Here is a 25459-nt window from a genome sequence, read left to right as displayed (position 1 = left end):
AGAAGGGAAAAAAAGACCCAAAATAAAATAAAATAGTAATAATAGTAGGGGTGGCTGGGTGGCAGACAGAGCATTGGCCCTTGAGCCAGGAGCACCTGGATCTGAATCCGGCCCCAGACACCCAAAGATCACCCTGCTATGAGGCCCCAGGCAGGCCACCCAGCCCCACTTGCCCTTGCACCCTCCCCCAAATAATAATAACAAAAAATGTGCTTCAGTCTTTGTTCCAACACCAACAACTCTGTCATGGGTGGATCACATTCTTTATGATAAGTCCATCACAAAAGTTACTTCCATATTTTTCCAACATTGTCATTGCTGATCTCAACTCCCTCCTTTCTTATTTCTCCACTAGCATGTACTATATTTTCTCTCTCCTTTCACTCTGACTCTGCTGTAGGGTCACTGAGTGGTACAGCAGACAGATCCCTGGTCCTGGGGCCAAGAAGCCCTGAGCCCCCATACCACCCCTTAGGCCTAGAATCCACCTGACCCTACGGTCCTGGACAGACCATCCAATCCCAGCCCCTTGCAAGAAGTAAAAAAGAAAATGTGTTATATCTGACCACTGTCCCCCCATGGTCCATCCTCTCCTCCTTTATTCACATCCCCACCCCTGCCCCCTGCTCCCCCCTCCTTCTTACTCCAGATGCCTATACCCCATTGAGTATATTTGCTGTTTCCTCTCCTAGCCATCTGTGATGAGAGCAAAGGTTCCCTCATTCCCCCATTGCCTCCCCCCTTCCATATCATTGCAATAACTCATTGTAATAAAAAATCTTATTATGTGAAATATCTTGGACTATTCCCCCTCCCCTTTTTCTTTCTCCCATTCCATTTCCCTTTTTTTTCCTATTGACTCCATTTTTACACCATATTTTATCTTCGAATTCAGCTTTCTCCTGTGCTTCAACTATAAAAGCTCCCTCTACCTGCTCTATTAGCTGAGAAGGTTCATATGAGGATTATCAGTGTCATTTTTCTATGCAGGAATACATGCAGTTCATCACCATTAAGTCCCTCATATTTCCCCCCTCTCCTCCAATCTCCATGCTTCACCTGAGTCCTGTATCTGAAGATCAAACCTTCTGTTCAGCTCTGGCCATTCCAAAAGCAACCTTTGAAATTCCCCTGGTTCATTGAAAGTCCATCTTTTTCCCTGGAAGAGGACATTCAGTCTTGCTGGGTAGTTCATTCTTGGCTGCATTCTAAGTTCTTTTGCCTTCCAGTATATTGTATTCCAAGCCCTACCAGCTTCCAATGTAGTTGCTGCTAAGTCCTGTGTGATTCTGACTGCAGCTCCACGATATTTGAACTGTGCCCTTCTGGCTGCTTGTAATATTTTCTCTTTGACTTAGGAGTTCTGGAACTTGGCTATAATATTCCTGGGGGTTGGTTTTTTGGGATCTCTTTCTGTGGGGGATCAGTGGATTCTCTCCATTTCTATTTTGCCCTCTGCTTCTAGAATATCAGGGCAATTTCCCTGTAGTAATTCTTTGAAAATGATGTCAAGGCTCTTTTCCTGATCATGACTTTCAGGTATTCCAATAATTTTTAAATTATCTTTCTTAAGTCTGTTTTCCATATCAGTTGTTTTTTCAATGAGATAGTTCACATTTTCTTCTAATTTTTAATTTTTTGGTTTTGAAGTATTGATTCCTGATTTCTGGCAAATTCATCAATCTCCCTGAATTCTATTCTTTGTCTGAAGGATTTATTCTCCTCAGAGAGTTTTCTTATCTCTTTTTCCATCTGGCCAATTTTGCTTTTTAAAGCATTCTTCTCCTCAATAACTTTTTGAACCTTTTTATCCATTTGACCTAAGATGTTTTTAGCATGCTATTTTCTTCAGCATTTTTTTGGATTTCCTTGACTAAGCTTTTGTTCATTTTCATGTTTTTCCTGCATCTCTCTCCTTATTTTTCCCAGTTTTTCTTCCAATTCCCTCATTTTATTTTCAAAGTCTTTTTTGTGCTCTGTCATAGCCTGAGACCAATTTCTGTTTTTCTTGGAGTCTTTAGATGAGGAGCTTGTGCTTCCTCATCTTCAGACTGAGTATTTTGATCCTTCTTGGGCTCATTTGCAAAATATTTCTCAATGGTCTTCCTCTTGTTTCTTTGCTTGCTCATTTTCTCAGCCTAAGCCTGTTTTTTGGGGTGCTTCCTGAGCTTTTGGGACATTCCCACAAGGGTCTCAGTGTGTGAGGCTCTGTCCTCCCTCTTGGTCTGTGAATGACCATAAGCGCCCCCCTCTGCCACGGGGCCGAGGTGGGGGGCCCTGTTGTTCTATGGAGGGGCCTAGACTGGGATCAGGATCTGAATGTGGTCAGAGCCCCAGAGTCCTGTTCCAGAGGCAGAGGACAGAGCTGGGCAGTCTCTCTCTTCACTCCCCTCCCTCAGCTCAATTGGCTCATGCCCTGGGGGCTAATGCTTAAGGGCTCTGCCTGCTTCTGTTTCCAGGTCTGGGCTGCTGAAAGACCAAGCTGCTCCCTTTGTGCCCTGAGGACTGGGCTCCACGTGCTCGCTCTGGCAGAGGTCCCCTGCTTTTCCCCCACTTTGTGCCCAATACTCCCAGGGGTGCAGCTCAGGAGACTCCCCCGCTGCTGTGAGCCTTGGCTCCTACCACCATGGGGCTGCCTCCGGGAGACTGAATTTCTTTCGCTCTGGTGGGCCACCCCTCCGGTGGGCCGCCCCTTCGACCTGGGGGAGCAGAGCCTTTCTGCTCTTTTCCAGGTTACTTTGAGTAGGAGAACTGCCTCACTGGGTCCCTTTGTGGGTTCTGTCTCTCGAAAGTTAAGAGTCCTTAGTATATGAGTTTTTATTAGACAGCTCCTAAGACTCGATCCCTTCATGTCGCCATCTTCCAGATAATCATTTTAAATAATATATTACAATAAGCTCTAGTGGATATATGGTGTCAACTTAAAAAGACATAGAATAAAGAAAATTCTCCACAGGAGGCTGGTGACAGCACATCATGCTCTCTCTCAAATCCAATTTACGTGCTTGTCATGGCATCAGTTTTCTTCCAGGACAAAGAATAAACATCAGCATCAAACAAATTAGAGGAGAAAGGAAAATATCATAACTACTGAGAGGGCATGGATTCTTGATCATAAAAGAGAAAACAAATTGAATAATTTTGATTAAGCAAAATTGAAAAATGCATAAGCAAAAATAATTCAGTTTGCATTAGAAGAAAAACAAGAAAAAGTCTTCAAAGCAAATTTCTCTGGTATCTTCTAATATATAAAATATATATAAAATTGATATGAATAGGTATGAATAAGAAGCATCTAAAATTGGCAAATGATTAAAATCTATGAATAGAATTTTATTCTCAAGGGAAATAATCCAAGCTATTAAGAACTATGTGGAAAAAAATATTTTAAATCACTAATATAAGAGAATTGCATTTTAAAGAATCTCCAGGATTCTACTTTACATCTATTATAGTAGCAACGTGCAAAAAAGAAAATTATTATTTTTTGAGGATGATAGCAGAAGACAAGCACAATAATACTGTATTGGTTGACATGTGAATCTCTCCAGGTGTTCTGGAAATCAGTGTGTCTGAGAAATGACTATTAATACACTAATATCTTGGTGAGATTCAGAAGTCCCCTATCTTCTAAACGCCTGGCTTAAAGTTCAGTTTTCTTGTAGGACATTAATGATGATGAATACATACTAACTTTCCTAGAGCTTGGTCAGACCCCACCCAACCTGGCAAGGAATTTAATCTAATTTGAGTGGATCTTTTTGTTTTATTAGTCCAAGGCTAAGAGTAGTCTGTTATATCTGGAAGTGGTCTGAGTAGAGATAATTTTTTCTGTGCTAGATTCAGTGACATAGAACCATCTACAATTTCTATTGGCATATAAAATGGGAGACTCTTCACCATGATAGTCTTTGGTCTGAGAGGCTGCTAAATGACTGTGAGCATTAAATCAAATTCCTTAGGTCTTTTTACCTAGCCCAAAAAACAACAAATCATCTTAGAGTACCATGATATGTTAGCCCAGAATATTTTATGCTAATCTGATAATAGCATTTGTGAATTTAAACTGTTTTTAAAACTTTATATGTATTTACTAGTATATGTAACTTGAAATTTCCAGAGGTTGGGAATGGGGAACTGGAATGTTTTTTTTTTAATCTGGGCAGCTCTTTATCTGATAAGTCTCAAAGGAAAAGGTAGAAAAGGTAGGGGATCCTAGATCTTTTAAGAAAGTAGAGAAAAAGTTTTTAGGGAGGTGAGAACTGGAGCAATGGAATTGTGCTACTTATCTTGTACCACGTGCTGAGTATTGTCCCTTAAAAATTAATATGTGTATCCATTTGCGATTATAAATCTGGATTTGATTTAAGGCAAAATCTGTCCTGAAGAAGAACAAACTAGATCTGAGAGTTTTCTTCATAAAAGGGTTATGTTAAATTGCAATTTAACATGAAAAAATATTTATCATTTGTCATTAAGAGATTATTAACTTTATGACCCCAAGAAAGTTCTATTTACTTAAGTTTACTGTCATATAAAAGGATAATATTAGAAACCACCTACAAAGGTTGCTATGATGATCTTATAATTGTAAAGTGCTTAGCACAGTGCTTGGCATAGGGAAAACCTATCTGAATGATAACTGTTTTTAGCATTGCTTTTAATTAGATATAATTGTTTAATACTTCATAACTTCATGTGAGTTTTTAGATGTGATCAGTATACAGCACCAATGGTGATGAGATGATTTTTCCTATAAGGTTATTTGGAAGCACATTAAACTAAAATAAGGGCACCAGATTGGTAACAGGCTTTTATTCAAGTTTTAAATATATAGTATTGTTTATAATATTGCTTTATTTCCAAATTTTCTTATATTGTATAATTTGGTAAATAATTATATCAGCTATATTTTTAGAAAGACAAGCTATTCTCTTATAATCTATGTGTTAGATTAAGAATTGTACTGTTAAAAAAAGAATAAATATATTAGGAAGCTCTTAGGTCATTCTATCAGTCTTATGACCATGTCCTGTAATATTTTAAGTATTATAATTTATTATTTAAAAATTTTTAAAATCATTTTTATTTAAAAATTTGAATACCAAATTCCCTCCTTGTCCCCTTCTAGAGACAGTAAGCAATCAAATATAGGTTATACATTTCCATATTTGACATTTTGTAGAAGACTGAATTAAAAGGGGAAAAAATGAAAAAAAAGTGAAAAATATCTGTTTCCTTCTGTATTTAATCATTCTCAATTCTTTCTCTGATGACAAATAGTATATTTATATTTTAGATTCTTGAATTGCTGTTAGTAGCTAAGGTGTTCACAATTTGTCAAACAATATTACTATTACTATATATAATGTTCTACTGGTTCTTTTCACTTCTCTATTCATCAGTTCATGTAAATCTTGCCAAAATTTCCTGCAATCATCCTGCTTGTCATTTCTTATAGCACAATGATATTCCATTATTGTCATATTCCACAGATTATCTAACCATTACCCAGAATGACAGTCACCACAAAAAGAACTGTTATAAATGTTTTTAAGCAATTAGGTTCTTTTTCCTTTTTTTTTTTTCAATATCTTTGCGATATAGAATATTTGATGCTGGTTCAAAGGGCATATTCAGTTTAATGCACTTTGGGCAGAATTGCAAATTACTCTCCAAAATGGCTAGATCAGTTTACAACTCTAGCAGTAGTGCAATAATATCCCAGTTTTCCCACATCCCCCAATATTTTTCTTTTTTTGTCATATTAACCAATCTGATAGGTGTGAGGTAGAAATCAGAGTTATTTTAACTTGCATTTCTCTCTGATCAGTAGTGATTTAAAGCATTTTTTAAATCATATCCTTTGATCATTTATCAATTGGGGAATAACTTTTACTTTTGATTTAGTTCTTTCTATGTATGAGAAATTAGGTCTTTTTAAGAGATATTTGTTCTTTAAATATATTTTTTATTTTTGTACAAATGATTTTTTATGCATTACTAAAATATTCTTGTTTAAAAGTAAACATAATACCCCTCCCCCAAAAAAATATAGACCCTAATGAGCAATAAAGTAAAGGAAAGAGAAACAATTAAAATTAAAATTAAAAAAATAATAATGGGGCAGCTTAGGTGGCGCCGTGGACAGAGCACCAGTCCTGGAGTCAGGAGTACCCGAGGTCAAATCCAGCCCCAGATACCCTACAATCACCCAGTTGTGTGACCCTGGGCAGGACACACCAACCACATTGCCCTGCAAAAAACCAAAAAAATAAAATAAGAATAAGAATAAGAATAATAAATGTGCTTCAGTCTGTGTTCCAACACCACCAGCTCTGTCATGGGTGATCAAATTCTTTATGATAAGTCCATCACAAAAGCTCCTTCCATATTTTTCCACTCTTGCCATTGCTGATCGCAGTTCCTCCATTTGTACTTCCCCACTAACCATACACTATATTTTCTTTCCCCTTTCACTCTGTCCCTCTTTTTAAATGTGCTGTAGGGTAGCTGAGTGGTGCAGCAGACTGATCACTGGCCCTGAGGCCAAGAGGCTCCAACAAACCCACATACCACCCCTAAGGCCCATTAACCACCTAGCCCTGTGGTCCTGGACAGGCTATCCAATCCCAGCCCCTTGCAAGAATTAAAAAAGATAATGTGTTATATCTGACCACTTTTCCCCACAGTCCACCCTCTCCTCCATCACTCCCATCCCCCCCTTCTCCCCGTCCCCCTTCTCTCCTTCTTACTCTAGATGTCTATACCCCATTTAGTATATATATATATATATATATATATATATATATATATATATATATGCTGTTTCCTCTCTGAGACACCTCTGATGAGAGTGAAGGTTCCCTCATTCCCTCAATAGCTCATTGTAATAAAAAAAAATCTTATTATATCAAGTATCTTAGCCTATTCTACCTCTCCTTCCTCTTATTCCCATTACATTTCCCTTCTAGCCACTGACTCCATCCTTACAATATATTATATCTTCAAATTCAGCTGTCTCCTGTGCTTCAACTATAAAAGCTCCTTCTACTTGCTCTATTAAATGAGAAGTTTCTCATGAGTATTATCAGTATCATTTTTCTATGCAGGAATACATGCAGTTCATCATCATTAAGTCCCTCATATTTTACTCTTCTCCACTCTCTATGTTTCACCTGAGATCTGTATTTGAATATGAAACTTTCTGTTCACCTCTGGCCATTTTAACAGGCACATTTGAAATTCGCCTGGTTCATTGAAAGTCTATCTTTTTCTCTGGAAGTGGATGTTCAGTTTTGCTGGGTAGTTGATTCTTGGTTGCATTCCAAGCTCTTAATGTCGTTGCTGCTAAGTCTTGTGTGATCCTGACTGCAGCTCCATAATATTTGAATTGTGTCCTCTGGCTGATTATAATATTTTCTCTTTGACTTGAAAGTTCTGGAACTTGGCTGTAATATTCCTGGGCATTGTTTTTTTTTTTCTTTTTGGATCTCAGGGAAGATTATTGGATTCTCTCAATTTCTATTTTTCCCTCTGGTTCTAGGATATTTGGGCAATTTTCCTGTAGGAATTCTTTGAAATTGATGTCAAGGATCTTTTCCTGATCATGACTTTCAGTTATTCCAATAATTTTTAAATTATCTTTCCTGAATCTGTTTACCAGATCATTGTTTTTTTCAATGAGATGTTTCACATTTTCTTCTAATTTTTCATTCTTTTGGATTTGAAGTATTGTGTCTTGACTTCTTGTAAAGTCAGCTTTTTCCTTTAGTTCCATTTTAGATTTGAAGGATTTGTTTTCTACAGAGAGCTTTGTTATCTTTTTTTTTTTCACCTGGCCAGTTCTGCTTTTTAAAGTATTCTTCCCCTCAGTAATTTTTTGAACTGTTTTATCCATTTGACCTATGCTGGTTTTTAACATGTTATTTTCATCAGCATTATTTTGCATCTCCCTATAAGCTGCTGAGTTCTTTTTCATGTTTTTCCTGCATCTCTTTCACTTCTTTTCCCATTTTTTTCTTCTCCCTCACTTGATTTTCAAAATGTTTTTTGAGCTCTGTCATAGTCTCAGACAATTTCCATTTTTCTTTCAGTCTTTAGATGCAGGAACTTGTACTTCCTCATCTTCAGATTGAGTATTTTGATCCTTCTTGGGATCATAGCCAAAGAATTTCCCAATGGTGTTCCTCTTTTTTCTCTGTTTACTCATATCCCCAGTGTGTGCCTGGTCTTGGGGTGCTTCCTGAGCTTTTGAGTATTATTGGGACACCCCACACACAAGGATCTAAGTGTGTGAGGTTCTGTTTTCCCTCCTCATCTGTGAATGACCACAAGTGTACCCATTTGCCATGGAGCTGAGGTTGGGGGGACCCTGCTGTTCTATGGGGGTCCTAGCCTGTGAATCAGGATCTGAATGTGGTCATAGCCCCAGAGTCCTGTTCCAGATACAGAGGACAAATCTTGGAAGTCTCTTTCCACTCCCCTGTCATTGGTAGGCTGAGCAAACAAGGCTCAGTTGCCTGGGGGCTCCTACCTACCAGCTCCACCAGCTTCTGTTTCCTGGATCTGGGCTGCTTCAGCCATGCTCCTTGCTGAGGACCCTGAGGACTGGGCTTCATGTGCCCTCTGGCAGAGGGCCCCTGCTGATCTTCCAAGTTGTGCCCGTTGCTCCCTGGGGTGTAAATCAGGAAATTGCCCCCTGCTTCCATGAGCCACGGCTCCCAGGGTCCCTAGGGAGCCTGGGAGGCTGAGATTCCTTCACTCTAGTGGGTCACCCCTCTTACCCAGTGGATCAGAGCCTTTCCACTATTTTCCAGGTTACTTTGGACTGGAGAATTGCCTCACTGGAGGGTTTTGTGGGTTCTGTCTCGAAAATTTAGTTATAGTCATTTTATGATCTTCAAAATGTTATAGAGAGAGAGAGAGAGAGAGAGAGAGCATCTAAGAGAGGCTTTTCTCCTGTTGTGATCTTGGCTCCACCCCTTAAAAGATATTTGTAATTCTTTCTCCTCTCCACCCTATATTCTTATAATTTTGATTGCTTCATTTTTGTTTATACATTTTTTAACTTTATCTAATCAAAATTATCTTTTTTTTATATTTTGTAACATTTTCTATATTTTTTTGGACCTAAATTCTTCCCTGATTCATAAATCTGACAGGTAAACTATTTCATGATTTCTTCATTTGCTTGGTATGAACCTCTATATGTAAATAATTAATTTTAATTTTAATCTTAACTTGGTATAGGGAGTGAAATGTTCATCTTTGTCTCATTTCTGTCATACTCTTTTCCAGTTTTCCAAGCAGCAATTTTGACATATAGTGAGTTCTTAGAACAAAAACTGGAGTTTTCACATTTATCAAATAGTATCTTACTATAGTCATTTACTACTATTTTTTCTTGTACATAATCTATTGCACTGACCTACCACTTTATTTCTTAGCCAGCAACAAGATTGTTTTGATAATTATCACTTTATTATATAGTTTGAGATCTGGTATGGCTAGACCATCTTCTTAAACATTTTTAAAAATTGATTCCCTTGATATCCCTGAACTTTTGTTTTACCACATGATTTGTGTTATATTTTTATCCCTATACAATAATTTTTGGTAGTTTGGTTTGGCATTGTATAAATATATTAATTTAGGTAGAATTGTCATTTTTATTATTTTGACTCAACCTACCAATGAGCAATCAATATTGTTCCAGTCACTTAGATCTGACTTTATTTGTGAAAAAAAATATTTTATAATTGTGTTCATATTGTCATGGTATTTCTTGGACTTTTTGACTCCCAAGTATTTTATATTGTCTACAGTTATTTTAAATGGAATTTCTCTTTCCATTTTTTTGCTGATGGTCTTTGTTGGCAATATATAGAAATGCTGATGATTTATGAGAGCCTATTTTATAATTGGCAACCTTGATAAAGTTGTTAATAATTAAAAGTTAATTTCAATCTCTAGGATTTTTAAGTATAACAACATATCATTTGCAAAAAGTGAGTGCTTTGTTTCCTCATCTTCTATTTCCTTTAATTCTTTTCTTCATTTACAATAGCTAACATTTCTAATATAACATTAAATAATGGAGGTGATAATGAGCATTCTTCACCCTGATTGTATTGGGAAGGCTTCTAGCTTTTCTTTATTACACATATTGCTTACTGATGGTTTTATCTAGATCTTACTTATAATTTTAGGGAAGTTCCAGTTATTCCTAGACCCTCTAGTTGTTTTCTTTCTTGTTTATTTATTTTTAATAGATATATCTAGTTTTGAAAGGGAAAAGCTGATCTCCCTCCACTAGTTTAGTCTTATTATGTATTTCCTTATATAATTCATTGAACTTCTCCAAAAGTGTGTATGATATATCATTTGGTGAAGGCATGTTTAGATGACTTCATTGTCAATGGCACATTTCAGGAAGATATAATTTCCTTCTGTCACTTTCAAGTAGATCTGTTTTTTGCTTTTGCTTGTCTTATATTTGCTTTCTTTGCTTCAGTTGCAGCATAATAGATTCTGCTACAGTCCTTTACCTTTAACATATGTATATCTGCTTCAAATGTGTTTCTTGTAAACAATATATTGTTGGATTCTGCTTTTTTAATCTATTCTTCTATCTGTTTCCATCATGCCTTTCAGATAGTCAATAATACAGAAATTTTATATTTCTTTTATTTTTTTTACTTTTCTGATTTTGTTTTATCATATCTTAATGTCTCACAGAATCATTAGTTTTCACTTGTTCAATTTTAATTTTTAAGGAATTATTTTCTCCAGTGAGCTTTTCTACTTCCTTTTCTATTTGACCAATTCTATTTTTAGGGAATTATTTCTTCAGTAAATTTTGTATATATTTTCCTATTGACCATTTTCCATTCTCTTGCATTTCTCTCATTTTTTTGTCCCAATTTTTCTTCTCTTCTCTAAATTGCTTTTTTTAAGATTGTTTATTTTGAATTTTACAATTTTCCCTTTAATCTTGCTTCCCTCCCCCCCCCCCAGAAAGTAGTTTGTTAGTCTTTATATTGTTTCCATGATACGCATTGATCTAAGTTGAATGTGATGAGAGAGAAATCATATCCTTAAGGAAGGAATATAAAGTATGAGATATAACAGAATTACATAATAAGATAACATTTTTTAAAGTAAAAGGTAATAGTCTTTTGTCGTTGTTCAAACTCCACAATTCTTTCTCAGGATACAGATGGCATTCTCTGTTGCAGATATCCCAAAATTGTGCCTGATTGTTGCCCTGTTGTATGAGAAAGTCCATTAAGGTGGCTCATCACTCCCATGTTGCTGTTAGGGTGTACAATGTTCTTCTGGCTCTGCTCATCTCACTCTGCATCAGTTCATGCAAATCTTTCCAGGTTTCCCTGAATTTCTAACCCTTCTGGTTTCTAATTGCACAATTATTAGAGAAATGCAAATTAAAGCATCTATGAGGTACCACCTCACACCTCTCAGACTGGCCAATATGACCAGAAAGGATAATGATCAGTATTGGAAGGGATGTCGGAAATCTGGGACACTAATACATTGTTGGTGGAGCTTTGAACTCATCCAGCATTTCTGGAGAGCAATTTTGAATTATGCCCAAAAGGCAACAAAAATGTGCTTTCCCTTTGATCCAGCAATACCACTACTGGGTCTATACCCTGAAGAGATTATGAAAAAGGATAAAAACATCACCTGTACAAAAATATTCATAGCAGCTCTGTTTGTAGTGGCAAAGAATTGAAAATCAAGTAAATGTCCATCAATTGGGGAATGGCTTAATAAACTTTAAATTGCTTTTTAAAAACCTCTTTCAGGAATTATATTTTTCTTTGGTGCTTCACATTAGACTTTTTGACACTATTATCTTCTATTTTTATGCCTTAATCTTCCCTACCATAATCTTCCTTAGTTAAGCTCTTTTTCTGGTTGTTCTTGCTCATTTTTTCTGCCTTTATATGTGAATTGTTGATTTTAATGTGAGAGTTGAGCTCTAGTCCTACTCTGTCCTAAGTTGTTTGTGCTGAAGCTTCAGGGTCTTACTGTTGGCTTTCAGTAGACTTCTGGGTTTAATTGCTTGCTTTCACTGAAATAGGAGCTTGGGTAGTACTGGGGTGTGGGTCCTCTCTGTTGGCTTCCTGGGTTTATTTCCTTTTCTACCCCAGGGGTGGGAGCCTTACTGCTGGTAATAGTCTAAAGCAATAGTCTTTCTGGTGATTGGTCCTGGAGAAGAGATTTTAAAGATAGGGTCTTTATGCTGGTAGACCCAAGGGGTGGGGTCTTGCTATGGGTCTGCCCCAGGGAGGGGTTTCACTACTGAATAGATGTGGGATCAAGGTCTTGTTGGTGGTTTGGACTGGAAACTTGCTGTGCTCAAATACTGCTCACTTGCTTGGAAGGTTCCCTGGCTTGCAGGAGGGTGGGGCTTCACCATGCTTGGGAAACCCTGCTGTTTGGTTCCCTGCTGTGAATCTGGCTACTGCTGCTTTGGACCTTGCTTTGTGACCCATTCACCCCAGCGAGACAGGTCTTTCCTCCTAGGCTGGTAAGCTGCTTCTCTGTTCCTCCATCAATTCCATGGAAACTTTCTAGTTGTTTGGAAGGAAATTTATGAGGGATTTGGCTGGGGGGGGGGGGTTCTTTGTCACTGCCTCAGGATTGGGGCCTTGCTGCTGAAGTACTATATTTGAAGAAATCATTAATTTTCAAGTTTTGACTATATTTGAAAGGAAGATTCACTTAAAATTATTTGGCTATTATAAAAATTATGAAATTTTTAACTAAATTATTTGGAGTTATTATTTTAATCAAGTATTTACATAGGTATTTAAAAAGAAAAATTGGCATTTATACAAAGAAAATGCTTTATAAAATCTCCTAGATCTACAAGGATTCTTAGAACCATCTATTCATAAATTCTTATGAACTCTGTTCTAGAGTTTGCTGTGTTGTGTAATTATTACTGATTAAATGGGATACAGAATGGGAATTCTTGCACAAAAAGGGAGTGAAATTTTCAAGCCTACTTATCATATAAACTAAGATTTATTTAAAGTTATTTGTCTCTCACTTATGGAGGTTATATACATCTTGAAACAGCCTGGTCTTAACAAACCACTTCTTAAAGATTAATTTTACTTAAAGGGGGTAAATATAAATATCTTTAAAGATATGTGTCTGTGTGTGTGTGTGTGTGTGTGTGTGTGTTAATTTGGAAGTTCCTTTTTCTAGAGCTTTATAATTCTTTTACTGGATTTTTAATGATATATTTAAAGAAAAGTGAAGAAAAAGATATTGAATAAAATTTTAAAGGCCTGGTAAAGTTTGTTATTGTAATAAGACTAATTCAATTGTCTGTGTTCTTTATTGGTTTAGAAAAACTGATTCTCCTCCCCATTGCAAATATCTTTTGATGAGAAAGGGAATGAATGATCCTTACAAATTTGTGATGATTAAGAATTATTTTATTTTTATGGCACTTTGGGGGATTTATTTGTTACTTAAAGACATGTTACAACAGCTTACTTTTTTTTTCCAAGACAGTGGGGTTAAGTGACCTGCCTAAGGTCACACAGCTAGGCAATTACTAAGTTGTCTGAGGCTGGATCTGAGCTCAGTGTTCTATCCACTGAGCCACCTAGATGCCCCACAACAGCTTATTTTTGATAGATTCCAATATTAAAGATTTGATTTTGTTTTAAGATTGGATGAGAGATTTCTGTCATTTTAGGCTCCATGAGAATTTAGTGATTACTCCTTTTAATATCAGCATAAATTTTAAGCTGTTTTTAAGACAGAGAAATACTTTTAGGGAGGAATGTTTAGGGAAAAAAGTTTTTTGTTTGCTTTTTAGAAGACATACTAATTTAATTACCAGTGATTTTATGGTATTAATAAAAATGGTGTCCAAACCTACTGTGGATAGTGAGATTATTTTTTAAGGATATATAGCTTTTGTAGGAACCTGAATTTTCCTTTTTCAGTTCTGAGAAAAAGGTGTATACGTTTTAGATCAGAATTTATTAGTATACATTTAAAGGGCATAACATTTATAAATTATATAAAAAGAGAATCACAGATATAAAAATGAAAAGACCTAAGAGGTTATCTAAGGTCTTATTTTTAAGACGAAGAAAATGAGGACCAGTTTATACAACTTATTCTAACACACAAATAGTGACAGATTTGAAGTGTAGGTCCTCTAGTCCCAAATATAGTGCTAAAGCTCTTTCTATTGTGCCATATTGAATTTGAAGATTTAGGATAGCATACTGGTTTTTCCACTGCACATACTTTATCTAGTTATCTTATTATCTAGAGTCTCTGAACCATGTTTTCTTTATCAGTCAAATGAGGATAGCAATATTATCCTGCCTTGGGTGGACTTTGTAAACCATACAGCCAACTGTTAATTATTGTAGAAAACAAGACCAATTTTTTTAAGCTTTAATTTTTATTTTTCCCTTAATTATATGTAGATCTAGTTATCAGCATTTACTTTGATATAATTTTCTCCCTCTCTCCCTTCTGTCCCCTGACCCAAATAGCAAACAAGTTGATATAGGTTATACATATGCAATTATGTTAAACAATATTTCCATATTAGTCATGCTTTGAAAGAAGAATCAGACTAAAAGGGAAAATCATGATAAAAAGAGCAAATAATTTTAAAAAGGTAAAATATTCGTTGGTTTTGCATTCATAATTCTTAGTTCTTTCTCAGGATGTAAAGGATTTTCCAATACAAGTCTTTTAGAATTGTTTTTGATCATTATGTTTCCGAAAAGAGCTAAGTCAATCATAATTGAACATCATGCAATGTTTCTGTTAATGTGTATAATGTTCTCCTTCTGCTCTCTTTCCTCAGCATCAGTTCATGCAGGTCATTCTAGGTTTTTCTGAAATCTTCCTACTCATTATTTTTATAGAATAATAAAATCCCATTTATTTCAGCTTGTTCAGCATTCCCCAAATGATGGATATCCTCTCAATTTCCAATTTTTTGCCTCCACAAAGAGAGCTATTACAAATATTCTTGTACATATGGTTCTTTTTTCCTTTTTTTTTAAAATCTCTTTAGGATACAGACCTAGTAATAATATTGCTGAATCAAAGGGTGTGTACAGTTGTATTGCCTTTTGGGCATAGTTCCAAATTGCTCTCCAGAATGGTTGGATTAGTTCACAACTCCACCAGCAATGCATTTGTCCCAGTTTTCCCACTTTCCCCCCAACATTGATCATTTCCCTTTTCTGTCATATCAATTAGTCTGATAACCTTAGGTTGTTTCAATTTGCATTTTCTTAACTAAAAACAAGGCCAGTTTTAAAAGCTGTTGAACACCCTAATACCAGGAAGGTGATGTCATGACTTATCAATGAATTGGATTTAAATGTATGTATTGTGTGGGAGGGGCTTTTGAAAGTCACTAGCCTCATTTTCTCCTCTGGAGCCATCTGTGTTCAATGGTAACACATAGATCAAGATGGCTGGAAATAATATCTGTAGAATTTGTAAAAGTAAGAAATGATTGAAGTACTTTCTCCAATGTAAGGACATGATCTTTTTAAAACTACAATAATAGTTTATATGTGTTTAGTACTCTAAACCTATAATCTTTGATCATGTTCCCCTTTTAAAGAAAAATTTTGAAGTTGTCTATGTGTTTGTATGTTTATGCACACATATATGTACTTACATATATTTATATCTGTATGTGCTAATATTTATAAAATGTCTGATTCTACTACTAACTTAATGATTAAGTTCATTACAAAATTTTCAAAAATGAGAATTAAGAAGGATGAAATAATATAGAAAGATATTTCATCCTAAATTCAATGAGAAACTACTAGAATTAATTTTTAAATATCATTTTATTTTTATTTGTAGAATAGAGCAAGCATTTCATAATGTGATACAACAAAAAAGATGATTGCACATGAAACTGCAAATACGCTATGTACAACTTGCTATTTCTTTCAAAAGTAAAAGAAATTCATTATATACATTTTTTTGTTTTCCTTCCCTACCTGTCTTCCCCACTATGACTACTATTAGTCTCAAATATTTGTTTGTAAAATCATTCTAGCATTTTATCTACTGTTCCAACTACCTACCTCTGATATAATTTTGTATTAGTAAATATTTTTATTTGAATAGCCACTGCATAATATACTACATTATATTATAGTGTTACCTGTGATTTGGAAAAGTCTAGATTTTTTTCCTCCCCATTAGGCACAATCCAAGATAATACTTTTCATTAAAAATAACTGTAGAATTATAAAATGATTTTGAGAGGTTATTGTTTACAAGTGTTTACAAGAGGGTGAAAAATCCAAAAACTTCTTGGGCTATTGTAGCAAACCAGATTTCTAAAGTGACAATAAATAAACATGCTTTTGCAGAAAATATGTGTTTTCTATGTTGAAAACTCAGATATACACTTGTACATTTAGCATATGAATTTATTTTCTGGAGATAATTTACCTTTTGAAATGTCTCCAAATTGTGAATTTGTTCCAGAAAGAATGAATTAGAGATAATCCAATGACTGAGAGAATTGGCAAAGGTAATTGTGGAGTAAGGCAATAGGTATAGAACAACAACTAGAAAATATGTGTTGTACAACTGTTAGGCTTTAAAATGTATAAATTAGAACAAAAACACCAGCATTTAGTAAAATATGATATAACTCTCTCACCTCTTTTGAAGATTGTGAAAAAGCTGGTTTAACAAGCTTTTTAATCTTCAAAAGATAACATAGGACAACTCCATGTATTAAATTTATCACCTACTTTAATCTGCATAATATGTTACGTGGCATTTTACTCTGTGGCATGGTTATAGCAACATGGATTGCTTGATTGCCCCCAGCAGCCTAGAAGGTTGTTTTTTTTTTTTTTTTGGAAAGATTTTATTTATTTTGAGTTTTACAATTTTTCCCCCATTCTTGCTCCCCCCCCCCCACAGAAGGCATTCTGTTAGTCTTTACATTGGTTCCATGTTATACATTGATTTCAGTTAAATGTGATGACAGAGAAATCATATCCTTTCAGGAAGAAAAATAAAGTATGAGATAGTAAAATTACTTAATAATATAACTTTTTTTAAATTTGACAGTAATAGTCTTTGATCTTTGTTCAAAGCCCATAATTCTTTCTCTGGATACAGATGATATTCTCAATTGCAGATAGCCCAAAATTGTCCCTGGTTGTTGTACTAAAGGGATGAGCAAGTCCATCAAGATTGATCATCACCCCCCATGTTGCTGTTAGGGTATCAAATGTTTTTCTGGTTCTGCTCATCTCGCTCAGCAAATCCTTCCCATCCTAGGAGTTTTTAAGAAAAAAATATATTGACTTGGTAGATTAACAAGAGAAGATGCTATATTTTAGCAATATTGCTATACTCAGCCTCAACTCCTTCATGCAGGGGCTCTTCAAAGCAACTTTATTGTTGTTGGTGATGGTTATAATGGTCCTTTGTAACTGCATACATGCCTGTGTTATTTAAGGGGACAGAGATTGCCCATATTATTAGTAATTTAAGAATATGAATGGTACTTAGCTTTCAATGAAGAAACATGCTAATTTCAAGACTCTTTTTTTGGAATTTAACAGATTATATACTGAACACCTAAAATCCTGTGAATGAGCTAAAAAATTTCTGTACTATAATCCCTCCTTTTAAAAACTTTGGAGAGAAGAAGGTACATAAATGAAAAATCAGATCCAAACAAATTAAGATAGGAATATTTACTGAGGAGATGCTCTGCTGTAGCCATCTTGTACAAGATGACTGATTGTCAAATTTTTAATGTGGACATTTACATTTTAGAAATTGGCAAATGACAGCTATTGGGACTTGGTTTATTGTTTTCTTGTTTGCCTGGATTTAAAAAAATAATGGAGAAAATGCTAATAATGTAGATTAAAATTAAAAACGTTTAAATGTATATTTCCTCCTAATTGTTAAATATTGACCAGCACACAACTACTCAATTACCTCCTAACTTTCACTGATCCTTAACACGCACACACATACATGTAGACTACCTACATATGCATCTAAACATTTTCATGTATGTATAAACATTTGCATATGTATTTAAGCACAAAAATGGAAACATTGTTTTTGCTTTTCTATATTTGAATAATGTCACAAATTATATTTGAAAAGTTCTAAGAATAAAATGTCATAACATTTTATCATAATAAGTATGTACTATGATCACTTAATTAAATGACTCCTAAGTTTTAGGTACCATGCTAAATCTGGGAATACAGTCAATCAGCAAATATTTATTAAACTTTTACAATATAACAGGCATTACAGATACAGAGGCAAAAATTCAATAATTTCTCTCTTGAAGGAGCCAACATTTTATAGGTGGAGACAACATGAAATATGTATACATATATAAAAAAGTACAAAATGTGTATTTATGAAATAAATACAGCTTTTTAAGGTGAGAAGCACTAGCAACTAGGGTTGTCTGGTAAAGACTTATGTAGGAGGTAGCATTTCAGCTGAATTTTGAAAGAAATAAAGGATTCTAAAAAGCAGGATCTGTGAATGAACACATTCCAGGAATGAAGTGATAGAGTTTTATATATAAAGAACAACAAAAAATCCATTTTAGTGGTTACAAAGTATGGCAAAAGAGGTACTGTATAAGTGAGGCTGAGTAGATATATTGGATCCAGGTTGTAAAAGCCTAACTGTCAATTAGAAGACGTTTTAGAATAAGATTACTAGAAATGAGTCACTGGAGTTTGCTTAGGGGAGTGGCATGATCATACCTTTGCTTTGGCACTGGTGAGTGACAATGGAATAGAATGGAGAAAGGAGAGATTTGAGACCAGGAAAGCAATTTGAACTACCAGTCTGGATTGTTTCAATAGTCTGGATGAGAGATAAAGGGCCTAAACTAGGATGGCCATGTGAGTGGAGAAAATGATACAGATGTTAGAAAAGTCATGTTGCTAAAACTGATAAGATATGACATCTGATGGGTTCTCTAGAGTGAAAAAGAATGAAAAGTAAAGGATGATTGCTAGGTTTTGAACTTAGGTTACTGGAAAGATGGTGGTACTCTAAACATAGGGAAATTGGAAAGAAGAATGAATTCTAGAGGAAAGAGAATGAATTCTATTTTAAATATTGTGTTTGAGAAGTCTGTGGGATGTAAAGTTAGTGATATGGTACAGAAAGACTCCCATTCTCACAAGACTTGCATTCTAATGATAGGAGCTGATTTATCCTTTTGAGCAGAGTTTTCTTTGTACAATTACTTTGTTGTGTCATTATCAAACTGAATTCCTCATCATATAATATGAAATTAACTTATTCTGGAACACTGAAAGATTTTCACAATTGTTAATTTATTTTTATTTAAATGTGGAGAGAGGTTCTTGTTAAGGACCTGAATGACAGCCTTTCCCCTTAATAAAATATTTTGTTTTTCCATTGATCAGGTAAAGCATTTGCTTTATGTCATCAAATGGCTAGTTTTCATAACAACAACGTGGTAGACAGGCTTTTACTTTTTCTTTAAAGAATAATGTCTGTCATTTGTCAAGAATAGAAACAGGAAATAATTGGTTTATACCAAAAGCAAACTATTTATTCAGAAGTTAAATACCCATAGGAGAGGTCAACATCTTTGTACATCAACTTTGTTAGTATCTCCTTAAAGAAGATATGATCATCAGCTGAAAAACTAGGCATTTTTTGGTTTGTTTCAATTATCTACTTCCATAGCTGGTAAGAATTAGAGTTAATGAAGAAAAAAACATACTCTCATTATTTGTTCTGCTTTTGTTTATATATTTTTTCACAGGAAGATGAAGATGCTTTTACTTCTGACGTTATTCTATGGCAGTGTCAAGAGTGATACAGTTTCAAAGCCCAACATTATTATAGCAATGGCAGATGACCTTGGAATTGGAGATCCTGGATGCTATGGAAATACAACACTAAGGTTTAATAATAGAAGTTCTGTTAAGTGATTGTGACTATGTACATATACATGTGTGTATGTATGTGTATATATACATATATATACACACACATATATGTATATACACAATGTATTTCTTTTCTTCCTTGGTAATTTGAAAATGCTCTCAGAATTATGGAGTATAGGTCACATCTATTATATGTAAGAAACCATTAATAATAATGCTCTTCCTTTTGTTGCTTTCTATGTAGATGTATATTTAAATATAGATGTGTATGTGGGAGTTAGAAAATGCTTAGCAAGAACTGTGAGTACATATTCATACATATATGGATATATAATATACATCTGTATGAAGAATTCTACAAAGGAAGCATTTCTACTTTCCATTCATTTTACCATTACTATATTATTGTGAAATATTTAGAAGGGAAAAATCTGAAAATATGTCCTTTGCCTTTTTTTCTTTTTTCCTATTTTTTCCATTTCTCTTCTCCAAAACCCCCCTACCACTCACCAGTTTTTGGTTTTTTTTTAATTTGAAGTGTCTGGCAGTGCCACATTGCTAGATAGTCCCATTCAGCTCTTGCCCTATATGTCTGCTCCTTTTTTTGCCTCCCCGCAGCCCCTAATATTTTTCACTGACAAACAGGGAGGGTGTTATACTCATCTTTTCAAAGGTCCTGGAAGCCATAGAATCAGAACTGGGAAAGGGATATGGTAGAGGTAAGTCTTTAGTTTCATATATTTTGCATTATTACCTTAGGGAAAACAACATTAATATCCTGTTTCCAAAGTTTCAATAGAATAAATTTTCTTTAAGTTAGAAAAGAAAAGAAAATCTTTGCTACACTAAAATATTGATATTCATGGTTCTTTATCTTGCTTATAATAATAAGGAAGCAATTATTTAAAATAGTTCTATAGAGAACTGTATAATAGACATTAATAAAAGTAACTGTAGTGACTTTTAAAATATTATTTTCTTTCATTAGAATTTTCCAAAGTGAACTATGAGCAATAAGTATTTGAATCAAATTCTTTTTTCTTTTTGATTACTAGCTAACTAGTTATCAAGTGATTATAGATACTTAGTTATTTTCATTTCAGTCAATCAATCTCAATATCTTTTTCCCCACATTTAAATGATTTTGGTTCTAGAAATAAGTCCCTGGAGTCTGGGCATAGTGGTGCAGTGGATAGAGCACTGACTTTGGAGACAGGAGGACGGGAGTTCAAATCCATCCTCAGACACTTGCCACTTATTAGCTATGTGACCTTCAGCAAATCATTTAACCCTGAATGCCTGGCTTCCAGGCCATCCAGGGCCATCTCTAGTCATTCTGAATCTTATCTCGTCACTGGACCCAGATGGCTCTTGAGGAAAAAGTGAAACTGGTGACCTAGCAAAGTACCCTTCCTTCCAATCCAATTCATGTGCTTGTCATGGCATCACCTCCTTAATGTTATGGTCTTCTTCAATAACAAAGGGAAAAAATCATTAATATCATTCTGGCATTGACAATGAGTGGAGAATAGACAAGGGCAAGACTTGAGAGAAGGAAACCAATTTGGACTTGCATTGAGGATATTTTCAGATGTCCAAAAACTGTTCCATGAGTTAATTTAAAATTAAATTTTGTTTTTCAGAATAACTTGCTTTTTGAAAATAGGAGTCACATTGTCTTTTGTTTCAGTTTGAGTTACATAATTACAAATACCTTTCTCATTTAAAACATATTTCAAAGAAAACTTTTAAATATTGAAAATTCTCTCCAGCTTTATATTTGGATATGCCATTCCCCTTTCTTATAGTTTTCATTGAATCACATATTAATATTTTATATCTTTTGTAATATATTAGCCATTTAATTTATTTAGGATGTTTTTAATATCTATAATTATACATCTTCCTTTTGTATTAGAAATCTTACTTCTCTGGCCTATCCATATTGATTTCCTTTTTGAACTTTTTTTCCTTCCTTGATATTCATTTAGTCTAAAAACAAACAAAAAAGTGATGTCACTGCTCTCTGCCTTTGTAAGAAAATCATAGTATCATAATTAATTATAAACAGACCTTTAATATAGAAAGAAAAAACTGACAGTCCTAACCTCTCTTCCCATCACCACCTTAGCTGTTTGATTGAATAAGTTATAGAAATTCCCAGGAAATAAAGAATAAAAAGAATATGCTTTAGGATTAACCTAACTTCTCTGATTCTCCTTACTTTCAAATTCATAATTTCTTCTTTTCATTGTTAGTTCATTGCTCATTTCTTCCCCTCTGCATGGACTATGGCAAATACTGTAAGTTTCTGAGTTAGCAGATTTAGCTTCTGCTCCTCCTAGACTTTGTAATCTAAGCTAAAAAATACTGAGAGAAACAAAAATAACTCAGGCAAGGAATCATTTAAGGACTATAGTAGTTTTATGAGGGTATTATGTAAAATAAAAGTGATTTTTGCAAACTTATGAGTGAAGGGGTATGAAGAAGTTAGATTGTTTAAGTAATTTTGACTATCTAGTTCATCCAAAAGGAGGCTATTAGAATGTTAATTGTCAGAGAAATGTCATTGAGAATGTTTAGATTTCATTGTATAGCATATTAACAATGTGTTTACAAATGAGCACCTAGTTAAAACAAAAATTTCTGTGACTCTTGTAAAAAGAGACACAAATAATGATACGTCCCTTATTTGTATCTATATTTTTATGAAGCAGAAGGAAATTATTGATTAGAAAAATCAGCATTAATTTTAAAACTTTATAATGGGGCAACTATGTGAAAGAGTGGATATAGTTCTAAATTCAGGTCTGTAAGGTTTTAGTTCAAAAACTGTCTTAGACTAACTCTGTGAATTATGAATATGAATGAGATAACATATATATATATATATATATATATATATATATATATATATATATATATATATATGAAATAAAGTGCTTTGCAAATCTTTAAGTTCTATATATAAAGTTAGCTATTCCTATCATTAAAAAACTTCAGTTTAGGGCAATTGAAATAAAATTATTCCTTTCTTTCTCCTAGAACTCCTAATATTGATAGGATAGCCAAAGGGGGAGTGAAATTCACTCAGCACTTAGCTGCATCTCCATTGTGTACACCAAGTAGAGCCGCTTTTCTGACAGGTCGTTACCCTATCCGATCAGGTATGAATACATTTTAAAATTATTATTGTTCACTTTTTTGCTAGCTAAGAAGACATTATCTCTCACTAATATTTTTCTTCTTCATTTTTTTGACCTGGTACAGGGATGGCTTCACGTTCTAAGGTTGGAGTGTTCCTATTTTCAGCATCTTCAGGTGGACTGCCTACAAATGAAATCACTTTTGCCAAGCTTTTGAAGAACCAAGGCTACTCTACAGCCCTGATAGGTAGAGATGGAAGAAAGAAATGTGGAGGAGAAAAGGAACTTAAGATTATAGAAAGAGGAAGGAAGAAACTTAACAGAAGTCAATTAGCAAAATTTTATCAAGTGCTTATTTATTTTTTAGACTCCATATGGATGTGGGCATGGGCAAGGGGATGGGAATGTTATAAGAATAAGTGAACGTGTGTATGAAAGTCAGAGAAAATTTAAGATGAATTTTGAAAGAAACATAACTTTTATAGAAAGGATGACAGCCTGGGGTTGCTAGGTTTTTTTATATAAACATTTTATTTGTTTTCAAATTTGTTTTCACCCCAACAGAAAGCAATCTGATATCTTTACATTGTTTCCTTATGCATTGATCAAAGTTGAATGTGTTGAGAGATAAGACTGCTGTTTAGTTTAGAACCTGTGTTCAGATTTTGACTATGAAACTTAACTATGTGGTATTGAGTAAATTATTTAAATTCCTTAAGGCTTAGTTTCTGAATATGAAAATGAAAGACTTGGATTAGATGATCACTATGGTGCTGCATTTGGCTCTAAATATATAATCCTATGAAATATGTTCAAAATCTGAATGGACATAATTGCATATTTTTGTTTTGTATTTGTGTATATATATATATATATATATATATATAATACATAACAAAAGTTTTTCATATCTGTTTAGTTATTATAAGACCATCCTCTAAGGAAGAAGTCTACTTTAGGTAAGATTTTGGCTCTTGAAGGTTAAGTCAGTGGATCACAAGTTCTAGAAAGTCCCATCTAGAAAGAGAGGTTTCAGAAAAGGACCAGGCAGTAGACATTTGTCTGTTAGCAAAATTGACAGTCTTACCCTTAGAATTTTGACAGTGAGGTAAGAAATTATTTTAACCACAATGAGTCATGAAACTCTCATAAACTGTTTGCATTTCTGAAGTATTATTTGCAACAATGATTTCATTCACAGTTTTGTTTTTTGATATTTTGTTTGTGAACTGTTACAGCAAACATTTCCTACAACATATGATGAAATTTTACAACTTCCACATTTATTTCTAAAACTGAACATTTTTTTTACATAGAATACATTTTGCATCATATTTGCCTTATATCATCTGTTCTTTTTTTTTCTTTAGTTTTTACAAGGCAGTGGGGTTAGGTGACTTGCCCAAGGTCACACAGCTAGGTAATTATGTCTCTGAGGTCACATTTGAAACTCAAGTCTTCCTGATTCCAGGGCCAGTGTTCTATCTACTGTGCCACCTAGCTGCCCCCATGTGTTCTTTTGAAAAGAGCATTGTATTCTATAGTTTAACCTGAATTGGACTAGCCTAAATAAAGTAAAATGTTGACCACCACTCCTAGACATTCAGTGAGAATAGTTTTTCCTACAATGTGGTATACTATTATCAGAATTTAGACTTAGAGCTGAAAGGAGTCTTAGAGGTCATCTAGTTAAAATCTCTCATTTTGCATTTGAAGAAACTGAGGTCCAGAGGATTTAAAAAACTTGTCTAAGGTCTGACAAAAACCAGGGGATTGATTCAGTTTCAAATTTTTCTTTTTTTATGATAGGTAAGTTTTTTTCCCTTGCTACTTTTGGATGACAGTATTAACACTATTTAAAAAACAAAAGCAAAATAATGTCATTTGTCTATCAAAAATAACTTTTACAATATTTACTATGTTGTTCATGATATTATATGCCAGGTCCTTTTTATTTATTTATTTATTTGTTTGTTTGTTTATTTTTGCATTCTCATTTGAAAATTGGAATGGGAAATGAGAATGAATTTAAAGAAACTGATTTAAAGAAATTCTGGAAATTGTGCCACATATCACAAACACTACCTATATTACATACAGTGTGTTTACTGACTCAATAAAAATAATAGTATCTAAAGATCAAATCAAGTCTGTTTGCCTATAGAAATAAGTTTTTTAAATTCTAGACTATGTGAAACATAAATGTTTAATTTGGGGCTAGATCCCTAGGGGAAGTAGACAGTTAACAATTGTGATACAAAGTGAAAGAGGGTCATTGTAATATTTTCTAAATGCAAAGAAGAAAACAAAAGTAAGTTTGAAAGG

The 25459-nt window shown here is 34.2% G+C and overlaps 1 protein-coding gene across 5 annotated transcripts in view; it reads left to right on the top strand.

The window, feature by feature from the left end:
• The window catches only part of STS (steroid sulfatase), a 203630-nt gene that overhangs the window by 46312 nt on the left and 131859 nt on the right, over positions 1 to 25459 (top strand). For 3 of the 5 annotated variants that reach the window (XM_074213609.1, XM_074213612.1, XM_074213608.1), the window contains exons 2-4: positions 19862 to 20002; positions 23034 to 23155; positions 23259 to 23381. In XM_074213609.1, coding sequence (XP_074069710.1) covers positions 19866 to 20002; positions 23034 to 23155; positions 23259 to 23381 — 382 coding nt within the window. In that variant the 5' untranslated portion in view covers positions 19862 to 19865. Of the gene's footprint in view, positions 1 to 12490; positions 12560 to 19861; positions 20003 to 21911; positions 22292 to 23033; positions 23156 to 23258; positions 23382 to 25459 lie in introns of those variants that run through there. The other 2 variants (XM_074213610.1, XM_074213611.1) reach the window with 2 other exon arrangements.

Source organism: Macrotis lagotis, chromosome 1, assembly GCF_037893015.1.
Source record: "Macrotis lagotis isolate mMagLag1 chromosome 1, bilby.v1.9.chrom.fasta, whole genome shotgun sequence".
Classification (NCBI taxonomy): Eukaryota; Metazoa; Chordata; class Mammalia; order Peramelemorphia; family Peramelidae; genus Macrotis; species Macrotis lagotis.
This window is presented reverse-complemented; position numbering and strand designations above follow the sequence as displayed.